The sequence below is a fragment of the Orbicella faveolata genome, unplaced genomic scaffold (genome assembly GCF_042242905.1).
Source record: "Orbicella faveolata isolate gen_17 unplaced genomic scaffold, um_ofav_v1 contig_24, whole genome shotgun sequence".
NCBI classification, from domain to species: domain Eukaryota; kingdom Metazoa; phylum Cnidaria; class Anthozoa; order Scleractinia; family Merulinidae; genus Orbicella; species Orbicella faveolata.
Window position 1 is genome coordinate 8,302,893 of NW_028301552.1, and position 14,378 is coordinate 8,317,270.

At 38.8% G+C, this 14,378-nt stretch overlaps 3 protein-coding genes across 3 annotated transcripts in view; 1 reads left to right on the forward strand and 2 right to left on the reverse strand.

Moving 5' to 3' along the window:
- The window catches only part of LOC149110238 (uncharacterized), a 154,326-nt gene that overhangs the window by 77,818 nt on the left and 62,130 nt on the right, over window positions 1–14,378 (forward strand). The window lies entirely within an intron of this gene.
- Window positions 1,816–6,795, reverse strand: LOC110055276 (putative skeletal organic matrix protein 5; the record flags this gene model as incomplete). Its single annotated transcript, XM_089292977.1, has 5 exons — window positions 1,816–2,373; window positions 4,046–4,178; window positions 4,525–4,564; window positions 5,739–5,853; window positions 6,529–6,795. Coding segments are annotated over 5 exons (1,068 nt in total), but the record flags the coding sequence as incomplete, so codon positions are not given.
- On the reverse strand, window positions 9,952–10,849 carry LOC110055275 (uncharacterized). The gene has a single exon (XM_020761654.2). It carries the CDS (start codon window positions 10,552–10,554, stop codon window positions 10,174–10,176), a length of 381 nt encoding a protein of 126 aa, XP_020617313.2. The 5' UTR covers window positions 10,555–10,849; the 3' UTR covers window positions 9,952–10,173.

Here is a 14,378-nt window from a genome sequence, read left to right on the forward strand (position 1 = left end):
AAGCAGGAAAGAAAACTCAAGGACTGCTTTGGATGGTAATTTCGTCAACTAAACGTAAGATTCCCACGCGTGTTTATAGCCCGTTTACATTTGTCCTTAGCGAAAATGTATTTTGTCAAGGTGTGATTGTTCTGTTAAATCCAGTTTGTGTTTTACTTTCAGTTGAATGCTTCATGTTTAAGAGCGATGTACGTGTTGCAGTTTTCGAGACTTGATGACCTCCAAAACATTGGCTTCGATCGATTGAAAATCGTATTGTTTGCACCTGTATTTTTGAAGCTGTGGGAAGCAAGGCGGAAGGAAACATTTCATACAATTACCGATTTCAAATTGTCACACGTTTTAAGTCGTAAATCCAAATAACCAATGTAAATTGTTCTCAAAGTTTGCAGCGAAATTCGTGGGATAAGCGAAAAGGATGTGTTCCCTAAGCGGTCCGCAGATGATGTTACGCGGTCATATTTTCGACGCTATTGTACAGAATCTTTGTCGCACTGCTGATTTCCAAACCTTCGAAAAACTCTGTGAGTCTAACAATTTTGTTATCATGTAATTCTAAAGGATTAATCTTCGACTTTCATCTAAATCGAAAGAGAAATAAGTGTTGGTTAGCGGCGTACAGTTGCGATCTATTTACATATCAGTATAACGCTTCTTGATCATGATCGGATCACACAACTTTGCTGTTTATGTTATAAATACTGCGGGATTGGAAGATATAGGTTGTCGGTAGTATTTCCACAAATTGCTGGTTAGCTTTAAGCAGAAAATTTATGAAAATAGCGTTCGAAAGTCTGCGGAACAAATTCCAGTGAGAGTTCTTCAATGGTTCTCACAGATTCAGTTCGCTTGTTTCGGTTCGACAAAATCAACCATCGTTTACGTCTTTGTTGCACCATTAGCCGATCATCGTCAGTAAATTGTACAGTATATCTTTATTTAAATCTGGAATATTGCTGCAACAACCGATAGCACCTCTGGAAGACGTTTCTGCGCACCTTTCGAACGTGTATTGCACCATCCTGAAGGAAATGAGAGGACGTGAGATATCCTACCTTCCTGGGTAGACGTCACAAGAGCCGCTGGACCCATTCTCCTCAAACTCGGTCGTGAAACAAAATGGCGGTGTTTTGGAGCTATTTGTGAGATTTCGTCGGGGTACAGAAAATCGAGGATTGAACGGAATCCAAATTTTTTTTCGCAGAACTATTTCAAATAACAAGTAGATTCGTTTTAGCCAAAAAAAATTTTTGGGGTTAGGTGCACTTTAATTAAAGTTTCCTGTTTTGTTAAATCCTAGTTCAAATAAAGTAGCACTGTTTTAACCTATATAACAGAGGCATTCCTTTCCTACTGCATGGCAGATAGGAAAATACCAGTTCGTAGATCAGAACACCTTAGAGTTGATAAATTTGTCAGTTTTATTCCGATGTTAGTATTTATATTCGAACTCTAATAACTCTTCCACTACTTTTCCAGTTTTCAAAAAGGAATTCAAAAGTAATATCCTCTCCCTGTATGTATTAGATTTTACATCCAACCCCCCTCTCTCTTGTTGTCATTCTCTCCTATGCTCCCCCCTCTAATTTTCCAACCCCCGCTTCCTCCAGGTAATCAGTGCACAGTCCCTAAAGGGAACTGAAGCGATCTCCTCAATGTACTGATGATGCTGTTTACCAATAACATGTCACTTGGGCAAAGTGCGAATTACGTCTCTCAGTAATTTGATTAACTGCCTCGTGCTCATACATTCATCTAACGCAAGAGCAAATACTCGGGACAAAATGCAAACGAGACGTGGATGTTTGAGCGCATACTTTCTATCGCTGGGTTACATCTATTTTTTTTTTTTTTTTTTTGTCATTGCACCAAAATATATCCCATGGTTTTGACGTCTTTGTCGCCATTTCTTCCATTGTACTTAACCGTGTTTCCGCACGTGTTAGAGTCATCTGGATGCCCTCCTGTTCCAAATCCTATTCTGGAATCACAACTGAGGCAGTTATTTTCATTATTAGCGACGATACCAATTCTGGCTCTACAAGAACTGACGCAAAAGGAATTGAACCCTTCCTTATTACAGTTTAACTGCAGAGAGTACTGGGAACCAATCAGCGTCTGCCACATGTTTCGGCCCATTGAGGTGGCCCGATATTGCCCATCGGCGATCAGTGAGTACAGAGAGTTGGCGGTCTTGCTGATAATAATAAACTTCGTCTGTTGTCCAATCTTCATTCCGAGGCAAATCTTCGAAAATGGTATGTTCCAGTAAGTCGGTAACTTGGTCTCTTGCATGTCAAATCCAGTCTCCCCTCCAGGAAGGTTGTATTCATTTCTGTCATTCCAGTACGTAGAGTCATAATGAAAAGTGCTCTAAGAGACAATAGAAGCAACATAATTATTAGTAGATAGCTAGTGCTTAACTAGAACTAAGTAAAGTTTATCTAGTCCACTGCTAATGTCTCTGACACTTGGGTTTTCAGCGCCTAATAATTAGTGAATTTGTAATTTCAAGGTATAAACCAATATTCAATGCAATGATCAAGCAGGCAATGCTGTATGCCTCAACCTGTGTGGACGTCCTGCTGTGTAGGAAACATTCAGAATGTGTTCAGGTTACAGAAACGCGCAACCAATTCAAACGGAAGACAGAGAGTGGAAGGTCTTTCTCAGTGTCGACTAGCCGCCTCTGGAATCTGATGTCCATGCGTTGACTACGAATCTATACTTCAATCCAAATGTCCAACGATATTCCAACGAAAGTGTCCGAAAGATAGGATCTCCACCTTCAAGCCGAGGATTAGAATTAAACTTATTTTTGTGAACGAAAACTAATATATGAACTAATATATGCGAAAAATTAACGATGGCAAGTCTAATACAAAAGGATTACGTAATGCCCAAAAGTATTCAAACACTAAAGAATGTAATTGTCTCGTGTTCAATAAGGATCTGGACCATTTTATCATCTACTTTTTGTTTTTTTGTTTTTTTTTCATGTCTTGTTTTAATTGTTAGACTTGATTCAGTGCTGTGCTTTTTAATATTATCGATGCATATTTTGAGAATCTTTTTCACATTATTAATTTTTAACACGTCATCTTTTCATTCTGTAAACATTTACATGAGGACCACTGGTTTCTCAGTTGCTACTGTTGTGTTTTACCCTCAATAAATAAAGCTTATTTTTATTATTATTATTATTATTATTATTATTATTATTATTATTATTATCATCATCTTCAGTATCATTATTATTCAGATCTTGGAAATAATTTGCGTTTGCATTAGTACCTGGTGTGAAGTCATTCAATCAGAGGTGACACTCAAAACCAATTATGACTCGCTTGCACACGTTTACCCGAGCTTCGAGTTTCCTACATGCTTTTTCTTTGGAGCTTTAATTGGTTCACTGGATTGTCTGTGTTATTGATGAGCGGTTTGAGTTAGTACTTTGGTTTTCGCTTACTGCTTTCAATGGGAAATCGCTCTAGCTCCTCGTTACCAATACCAGTATTATGTTAGTTAGCTAATTATGCTATCCAGGACATCCCATGTCATCCGTCAGAGAACCAACATCGGAATGGGATGGGCTTTTCCCACCCCTTTCAATCTTTAAGGAAAAAAAATCTTTAGGGGAAAAGCCCTGGGAATGAGGTTGTCAAAGAACGACGGCGAAAGAACTCGAAAAAAAATGCGTTACTTCCGTTTCTCTTCGGATTTGGACAAGAGGGCGTTGATTAATTAAGCCAATCAACTGTCCATTTCGGGGTAAGACAGTTGAATGTGGTTACATGATGTATTGTATAAATCCATTTTTTTTTTTTTTTTTTGCGGGGGGGGGGGGGCATTTTTTTCGGAAAAAAAAAAAAAAGAAAATTAAGATGTGCGAGAGTAACTACGGAAAAAGGTAATAATAGAATCCTATTCTGACAAAGCCGTAATATAACCTGACAGCTTTTAATGTCTAGGTTCACCGTGGCATTTGATTGACAATTACTTGGAGAATCTCATTTCAAACTAAGAGAACAACTCTTGGTACTACCTTATTGCCATTGATCTTCATGACCAGCGTCCATCCACCACCTCCGCATGATCCAAGGTCATTAGTCATGTGACAGTAGACAGGAAAAGTAGCTGATCCTAGTTTCAGGGGATAAGCTTTGTTACCTTCAGACCTGTTGAACGATAAAAAGATTCAAGAAAACGTGGGGCATTTTTGCCTAAAGGATGGAAAGTATCCTGTATTGAGTCGTTTGCGAGAAATTCGTAGAATGTAATTACAATTTTTTGATGAACATGGAGGCTTGACATTTCCTCTTGTGGAAAAGGTGAAGAACACAAATACTTTAAATATATATTGGTCAAGTTTGTCTGCTGTATGCTTCGTTTTTCCCAGATAGTTTTGTGTTCTCATTTTTTTTTTTTTTTTTTTTTTTTTTTTTGAAGCGTTTCTCAATTCAGACGCGCGATAATCCTTCTGTGCTTTTGGGGAAAAAAAAATCAGTTAAATTTGCTACTTACAAGTTGCTGTCATACAGTTCATTGCAGGTCTGAAATTTAGCTGAGAAGAGAAAATGATACAGCATCCTGAATAATTTAACCTAAAGTTGATTGATTGATTGATTGATTGATTGTTTGAACGATTGATTGATAACGATTGATAATGTTCTTTAGCTCAATTTAAAAGTATAAGATTTAAGTCTGCCTAACTAAACTAAATAATAATATTAAATACAGTATTGTAAGGATAAAAACGTATCAGATCACTAAAACTGCTTTTCAAGGATGCCGTGTCTCATTCCAAGTTGCAATGACGCATTTTACGTTTAAATTCGCTTGACTGTAGATCGGAGCTCATGAGGAATCAAGGCTGTTCCGCAACATAACACCCCTGTAGGAAAAACCTATCTTCGAATAAATTGTGCGAAGTTTTGGAAGAGCCAATTGGTCCTCAGAATTCCTCAGTCGATACGAAGTAATATCATTTCGAGATACGGGTCGAGATTGTAGATATTCAGGGGTCAATCCATGTAAAGTTTCGAACGTGGTAACAGAGGTGGCTACTAGCCTTTGATGACTAAGCTTTCGCCAGCCGAGTACCTGGAACAGCTTATCAATATCGTCTTCACTGCTGGCAAACAGACAAACAAACGAAAAAAGCACTGGGTGGTTTTGGAGCTTCTGTGGTTTTTTCAGAGAGGCCGACACCGCAGTGTCCCAACCAACACTACTTTGGAAATGGATGAATGCAGTCACAATGTTTATTTTCAAAGCAAAAGGCCATGATCTCAGAGAACACTACAATCATAGTCTCTTGTTCAAAGGTGGTGCTTTAGGGATAACCCTTTTCAGCCTGGAAAAAGGGGAGAGCAAGGAAAAGGAGGGAATGTTTCGGTTGCTAATCGATGGGTAACGTGAGTTGGCGTTTCTATGGCATCCCAAGGTCTCGGGGGATATTTCATATTAATTTGCTGTTTCTTAAGCTTAAATATATATTTTTTAGATAGATTTTGCATTTCATAGGGATTATTCAAAAATCTTGACAGTCTTTTTATTAAATTTTTTTTTCCGGGAGTTTTGGAAAATGATTTGGAAGTCGTTCTGACTGTTTGAAATATATTTCAATTCCAATCTCTAAACAAACGAGTAAAAAGCCCAGGTTGAGGGGTTAAAATATATATTTTCTATCAAATACCACGAAATTTGTCCGGTAGTGAGCTATTGCCTCTTTTTACCTATTTCGCAGTTTTCTCCTGTAGAGCAAGCTGGACACACGCAGTGGTATTTCTTGTTTGTAAATCCACTCAGACATGTTCCATTAAAGAAGCAAGGATTACTGGAGCACGCATTCTGATAAATAACAAATGATAAATGACTACTAATTAACTTTATTTGATTGTCAAATGTATTTAGCACTGCCGTGCTAAAAGGGCACTCTGTAAATAAATAAACAAATATTTCAAGTAGGACATAAATTATTAAGAATCCCAACAGGTGGGAGGCTGACCAGTTGGCTGTTTACACATCGCGGTCGAGGGTTTGACCTCGGGACTACCGAAAACAAAACCAGATAGTGGTAGGGTAGGGAATTTGAGCCAGGGACTCTCAGATTTCAAATCCAGAGGCCCTTAACCAATCAGCTGGCTAATCAATCATCCGTCTCTAGAACCACATTTTTTTCTCGCGCCAAGAACCCGCCTGTTCTGACGACATGAAGTTAAAAACAAGTAATACATTCGTTCAATTAATAACACAAATGTCGGAGCATATTCTAATTACATAGACTACAAAACATGTTCTTCAAAAGGACCCTTAATTACAACCGAAAAAAGTCATACTCTTCTTCAAAAAGCTAAATTTATGCTTGGGCTTGTTTTCGGGAAAGATGTTTGCGTCTGATATTTGGGGCTGGGGTATTTATTTCCGAGATTTTTTTCTTTCTTACTTTTTTTCTTTTCGTGCACTCGAGGAGGGTGGGGGATGGTTGTATGCTGTATTTCATGGGACTGTATTTTGTTTTCTCACCTCAGTGCCGGTGTAGGTAAAGCCTGGTCGTGGTTTGAGATCATCAGGATGTAAATAGTGATCTGAATCGCTCAGCTCGCAAATCACTTTGTCGTTTATTGGTGGGCCGATGTTGTATGACACGCAGCGACTTTGCATAACACATTGACCTCCGCAGGGATTACGTATATCCAAGTGTAGAGTAAGATTTTTAATCACGTGACCCTGAAGAGCATAGCCACCCTTAACGCTAGTAAATTTGACATGTCGCCCGCAAGTACCTGTATATTAATAACAGTATTACACAAACTTGCTCAGAAGCTATGGATCATTCTGAAAATTTTATCATTTGTTAGGTTTGCTAGACACGTTCACGCTTAATGGAAAAATTGTTGTAGATTGAAAGGTATAAACCATAAAAAAGACGACACAGTGGTTTTCTGGAAAACTTGCAAACTAACTTTAATTTGCATTCTTACGGACCGTGTGCATGCATTTAAGGAGTTAAGGAGATCAACACACGAGCTGTATGGCTTTATTACTACCTTGGCTACATCATATTGAAGAAACTACAGGTTTGGTCGCATATGAGTTTGTTCCGATCAGGGCGTACATTATTATTTCCGCCAATCATAGAAATAAAACGGCAAACTGAGAGTGACAGTTTGGATGTGTCTGGCCTTTGTCTGATGTCTTATCATTACTTTGTGTTTCAGTGTAGTGAGTGTACTGATTGACTCTGATTAAATTATAGTTTTCCTTTATAAAAAAAAAAAAAATTATACCTGAACCTCGATGATATGACGATCGGCCCTGGGTGGTCACTATCTCACACGGCTTCGTAAATACAACTCATTTTAAACTCTCTGAAAACACGAATAGCGAATTTTAATTGACTTTTGTCACGGCACGTAATCATTGAAACTCTGTAGAACCACCGAGTCACTCATCTATGAAGAAAACCTTTTTTTTTTTCGTTCTTTGTTTCTTTGTTTCTTTGTTTTTTTTCCTTTGATTCGCCGTTTGTGACGATAACTTTTTACGGTAAACCACTGGGACGATAGGTTTTTCCTGCAAACACTATCAATTTCTGATTGAACGGACACTTGAACTGACAACTGAGGAAATCTAACTCTGGGGAGGACTCCTTGCCGGTGGGAACGGAAATTCGTACGCGTCACGATTTCAATGGCCTGCACCACGGACGTCAAGGAAGAGACATAACTCGGTCCAACAGTAGTTTTTTTCTGCACTCGTCAATTCTTATCGTAATCGTCGGTGTACTAGACGTTGTAATCTTCGATGAAATCAATGTATTCGAAAAAGCTTTACAAACGCACTTGCCTATATATCATCCTTTACACGTCAAGTGTTAATGATAATGATAATGCAACTTCTAACATACAATACGAGTGGAAAGTACTTTAATTAAGATAGAGGATTCTAATCAACACTACAAAGTTTAAAAAACTGAAATAGAGAGTTAAGACTAACATTCATAGCTTGAAATTAAGATAGAACAAACTTAGGAAATTAAAACTGAAATACTTAATTAGACGAAATAAAACTTCATTACTGAAAAATAGTTCAGTTGGCTGGCTTCCGTGGAAACTTGCATAGGGAAGGGAAACTCAAAAGGACGAGATAACGAATTGTTTTTTGTCTACTAAATGAAAGTTAGTAGAAACGACGTGGCACACGCACAGGTGTACAGAGTAGAATATTTAAATTCCTGGTCGTCAACTGAGAAGAGGCTACTGTTGTTTTTCTATTTTTTTTTTTTTTCCAAAATGGCTGTGCGACGGCGAATTTTCTCATAACACGTCAAAGGCTTACACTTTGTCTAGGTATTCCGACTTTCATTGGATTCAAACTTGATAGACAATATCCACTCTTTTTTATCTCAGTTGGGGCTTTTCAATGAAATAATTTTCCTCACGGTGTTAGAATCCATCCTCTCCACCTCAACACTACAGAACGCTTGAGTGTCGTATATTTTGTCTATCTTTTGTCTTCAATCTTTGCAAAAAAAAAAAACAAACAAACAAAACAAAAACCAAAAAAAAAAAAAAATAGAGCAAAATGAAAAAGAATATTGCACAGTTTGGCATAGACATAAACTTGAGTGGAATTTCTGCAAAGAATATATAAATATTAGTATTATAAAATGGTAGGCCAATATGCATTGACTGTTATCTGTCTCCGCCACGGAATTTTCCATGTGATAAGAGATTTGATTGCAAACTTAATTAGCTAAGTTTAGGAACAAGCTGTGTTGTGGTGAGCGCGTGCGTGATGGGGGCGTTGAGAGGGGGCCTGGCATTTAGATCAAAAGGGACAACAGGTTTAGTGATTGGAATCTCGATTATGAGTTTTTTGCTCATTCCTACTGACCTTTAATTTTTTATACCCTTCAGTACCTCCCTCATAATATGGATGTGGCTTTGAGTACTGCGTGTACGAGCAAGGTCAGTCTCGAATAGTGACGTAACAAACTAAGTACATCACTGAAGCGAGGGTAAATGATCAGTCTAAATTCGTGCACTGCTATTTTTGAATCGTTATCTAGCTGATGGATTTCGCTATCCACATTTTATTTAGTTTAAAATGCATAACCTTTGGAATTCACATCTGAAATGCTTTTTTTTTTCCTTTTTTTTTAACAATTTGTACAAGAGTACGTTCGTTTTTAATGACAATGTACGAACTTATCAAATGGGCTTGCCCGTTCTCTTGGCCTGGACACTACGGGCAAAATTTTCTTTCATCACGATTCAATAACGACCAAATAACGATCTTTTGTGTGGCACTTTAAGATTATATTGTATGAATTTTAGAAAAACTAGGTTAATGCAGAAAGTATATATACATTAAGGACCAAATTTAGACACGAAATTACGTTTAAGCATTATCTGGTTGACGTCCGTATTAAACTGGCTATCAGCATAAACGTCCCAGACACCTGATCTATCGATTTAAAAAAAGAAACTAAAGCAAACTATCACTGAGAAAATGACCATTCAGTCGAATTTCATGCATTGGGCATACAGAGAGGTAATATATTGTAATAAGAGTATTAGATATCCATGCGTCGATAGGTAAGTTAAACGAACAATGTCTTTTGCCTAATTGAATGGCACACGTTTACAAAATGGTCCAAATGGGGTTCAACTGATAACTGAGAATTCTCAGAAATTTAACCGTCAGCTGAGTTATGCCCTGCAAATTTACCGAGGACTGCGAAATAGACTAAATTTTACTTGTAGCTCAAAAATCGCCTGAAATAATTATAGTCAATTATAATATATGTAACTGAGAAAATTACCTAATTGTGACTGGCTGACGACAGCATGCAATTTTATCGTTGATTTTTAACTGCACTGCTGCGAATAAACACGCTTACGTTGATGATTTATTTTAATTTTCTTAGTCTATGATCAATGATTAGTGATATTTTAAAAAGCTCGATTAATTAAATCAGTTAAAAAGGAATTAAACTGCTCGTGACATTTGAAGAACTCTTTCAAATTGCCCTCGCCCAGAGGCTCGTGAACTTTGAAATATCACTCGGAGTGCAGCACAAGCTAATACCAGTGATTTCGTTTTTATTGAGCACTTCCCTTTCTACTGGCGTTCTTTTGGTTGAGTTATCGATCGCTATTTATCTCAATGCACCAAGATGTATCCCATGACTTTAATGAATCTATCTCCTTTATCTCCGCCGTGCCTCGCCACGTTTCCACAAGTGATGAAGTCATCTGGATATCCTCCAGTTCCAAACCCGATTCTGGAATCACACGAATTGCAGGCATTTTCGTTATTGCTAGTGATACCGATTCTGGCCACGGATTTACCAGAATCAGTGCAGATGGGATTGAATCCTTCTATATTACAGTTGCGTTGCAATGAGGCCTGAGAACCAATCAGCGTCTTCCACATGTTACGACCCAGTGAGGTGGCGCGGTATTGCCCGTCAGCGATTAGTGAGTACAAAGAATTGGCCTGCTTGTTGATGACAATGAAGTTGGTCTGTTGGCCGATCTTCATACCAAGACAGATCCTGGAGAATGATGTGTTCCAGTAGGTCGGTAACTTGGTCTCTTGTGAGTCAAACCCAGTCTTTCCTCCAGGGAGGTTGTATTCATTTCTATCATTCCAGTATGCTGAGTTGTAATGAAAAGTGCTCTAAGAGTAAATGAAAGAATAACTAACTAGTGAGTTATCAACTATACACACGGGAGTAGTAAACAAAATCCACTATATTTGTACGTGCGGTTGTGGTCGCTTGCATTATGAAAATAGCTTTTTGTTCAGTTGCCTTGTCTTTATCTACGTGATAAAAAAAAAATGCCAAGCGATCCAGAAGAGCTGTATAGATCACAAGTCTAACGCTTGGTTTACGCTCAGCTCAGAGAGCGAGTCCATGGTTTGTGACACTTAAGATTTTTCTGGGTCGACTGCCGGTCACCGTTTTCAAATCACTACATGACCGGCAGTCTGATATTTTTCTCAAATGTTAAGGAGGCGAAGGAACCCATCCAATCCAAACTGTCATATGTCAATTAAGAACTGCCAAGCGATCCAGAAGAGCTGTGTAGATCGCAAGTCTAACGCTTGGTTTACGCTCAGCTCAGAGAGCGAGTCCATGGTTTGTGACACAGGATTTTTTGGGGGTCGACTGACGTTCACGGTTTTCAAATCACTAAATGGCCGGCAGTCCTAGTTTAGGAAGTCGAGCGAACCGATCATATCCATACTATTGTATTTCGAATAAGAATCTGCGAAGCGATCTAACAGGTTCTTGTTCTTAATCGACATATGATTGTTTGAATTGGATGGGTTCCTTCGATTCCTTAAATTTGAAAAAAAAAATATCAGACTGACGGTCATTTAGTAATTTGAAAATCGTGACCGGCTGCCGGTCATTTAGCCACAGCGAAAAAAATGTCTCCCTTAGACAGTCTACTTCTTGTGCGCTGCAGTTCCTGTAGACGCCAAAAACGCCTATGGGGAGATTACTGCTTGGGAAGGAAACCGAATGTTATTCAAATGTTCCTACTATAATTGCGATACGGTCATTGTGAGGAGTTAACTCGATTGTTAACGTATCTGGCCTTAATTGCTGTGGTGTTCTTATGCTGAGTCTGAACTTTGCTTTGCAATGTGAGAACGACTTCTGGCCGGGGAAGAAGTACGGTCGTCGCGAGTCACTGGCCTAGCTTCCACTATATGAGGAGAGGTCAAAAAAATCTGAAGGGAACAAAACAGTCTAAAATTGCATAAAAGACACAAAGGCAGCCATATGTTGAGGTAAAGGAATTTTTTTTTTTTTTGGTGCTGATTTCTCAACGAGAAATTGAATGTTGATCTTTCTTGACATCCGTAAAACCTAACTCCGAAACCTTGTGATTTTCTGAGTACCTTGTCGCCGTCAATCTTCATGACAGTCGTCCACGCTCCATCTCCACATCCAAAATCTCCCACGTGACACAGAACAGAGGTTGGTGTTGGACCAAGCGCAGCGTTACCAGTTGGTTGACGGTGAACCTGTTGAATATGAGGAAGTTAAAACAAACCACAGCGGCAGCGGCAATGGGAACGTCACTGCAAACAATATGATGAGCAGAACTAAATAAGAACCTCCATTTAAGGTGGCTCAGAATAGTTTGCAGCACTTTCCAAGATATAGATTTTGATGGGTCATTATATTCACTCTGTATCGGTTGATGCCGCAATCATGGTATCAAAAAAAGAAAAATGGCCAAATCATTGGTGAAAATTTTGGTGTCAATTTTGTGGCACAATTGTTTACCATAGCAACAGTGTGACCTGCTGAAAATACCCTTAATTTAGCTTTAACATCTTTTAAATTAAAAAAAAAAGCTCGGTAATCCCTATTCCTTTTTTGTTATCGAATTTTGATAAGCGTGATTAGTTTTACAAAATGTTAAAACACTGCGTTGAATTTCGGTGCAATTATGTGACATGCTCCTTAGGCCCAGTTCAGACGCCGAACTTTTCATGAGCCGAACTTAATTCGAATTGGGACCGACCCAAATTATCAAAAGTACAGCTGTTGATTTAGGCGCCGAACGTAATTCGCCGAACTTTATTTAGTCTAACCAAATCACATCGAAATGTCAGCGATTTTCAGCCAAAGTGAAAACTGCTCGTAAAATACGTTATAAGAATTTATGCATTAGGTTCGGCAGAAGAAAAGTTCGACGTCTGAATCAAAGCCGTTCCAAAGTCGAAATTCCTGGCTAAGCTAGGCGGGAAGAACGGCTGAGCCGTTCCAAATTCAAATGGCCGTTCTTAATTGATTGCAACGCTGAACTTTTCATGTACTTAATTCAATGTATTTGGTTCGGCTCATGGAATGTTCGGAGTCTGAACTGGACCTTATAGGAGACTCTCCTTTCTACTTTCAATCCAGTTTGTGGTTTAGGGTGGAGTAATAACCCATGCTCTAATCGGGGACACTTATTACAATTAAACTATACCCCTAGAGTGCACAAAACACAACGAGTCCGGTGTGGTCTGCATGACTTACTTGTGTGCCTCGTAAATTTCTTTACATGACTTTGCAGCTGAAAGAAGTAGAACCGTGAGAATTACGCTCTAGTGAAAAAGGTCAAAAAACGTGTTTACATACTTTAATTTTTATCGCAAAAATCATTCGGGTTATCTACTTCACCTGTTTCGCAATAGTCCCCGATGAAACCTTTCTCACAAACGCATTTGAATGTGTCATTTTTATCATTCTCCACACAAGTTCCTCCGTTTTGACACGGCTTGGAAGAACAAGGTGTCTGAAAGCACAGATAAATTAAATGATTAGTACTGTGCAACTTGTTAGAGGGCTGCTTTCTTTGATTCTGCACACAAACGGAAGCTGTGCTAGTTTTGACCTCGGGCTCATTAGTAACTCGGAACTAAAGCACTAAAAAAAGTTAGCGCGTTGCGACTTCAATTCAAAGTGCACAAAGTTAAACGTTTTAAAGGAAACTGTTGAGCTGCGTAATCGGCCACCCTTCTTTGCTCTGAAGCATGGCTTACGTTCGAAGCATCAGGCTCACTAACTCGCCACGGCGGTAAATTAATCAACTTCGAGTTGACAAATAGCTAAGTGACGGTAAAATGATTTTCTGTCCATTGACCTGCAGCAGCACTTTAGCAATGTCTATGCAAGGACTGTGTAGTACCTGAACGTATCCGGGAATAAAAACCTTTTAAAAGAAAGAAATGCTTTATTGAACACCCCTCGACTCCCGTGTAGGTATGGAGCTAGACGGGTAATTTGGCAATAATATCATGTTACTATCACCCCAAGAGCAGTGATTCCAAGTAATCAGACTTGGCAAAAATGATGCCCTGGCAACTCGCAAAAGTAGAAACCGTGTGCTTATCTAGCTAGGTCGGATTGTATTCTGTCAGCTTATGATATTACCCACAAAATATGACAAAATAATTCCAATGTACACTTGCGTGTCGACCTGGCCTTACCTTGGAAAAGTGATGCGAAGTCCTGTTTTCTTTAAATTCCGTGGGGCCCAGGTATTTGCCAGAGGACAGTATCTCGCACCAAAGTTTCCAATCGGCGCCTTTGAACGCAGCCAGGCTCACAGAAACGCAGGCAGGGATTTGGAGGCATTCAAAGGTGCAATCAAAGATATCGTCAACTGTAATTATTCCAACTTTAGGCATACTCAGGTAGCGAAACTCGTGTCTTGAGAAAACATATGAAACATTTGTAACCGCTGGAAAAAAAAAAAAAAAAAAGAGAGAAATATAATGCTTTGAGAATTGCTTGGCGGTTGAAATAACACGGCAAAAAACGTCCACCTATGAGGCAATGGGAAAAATTTTTT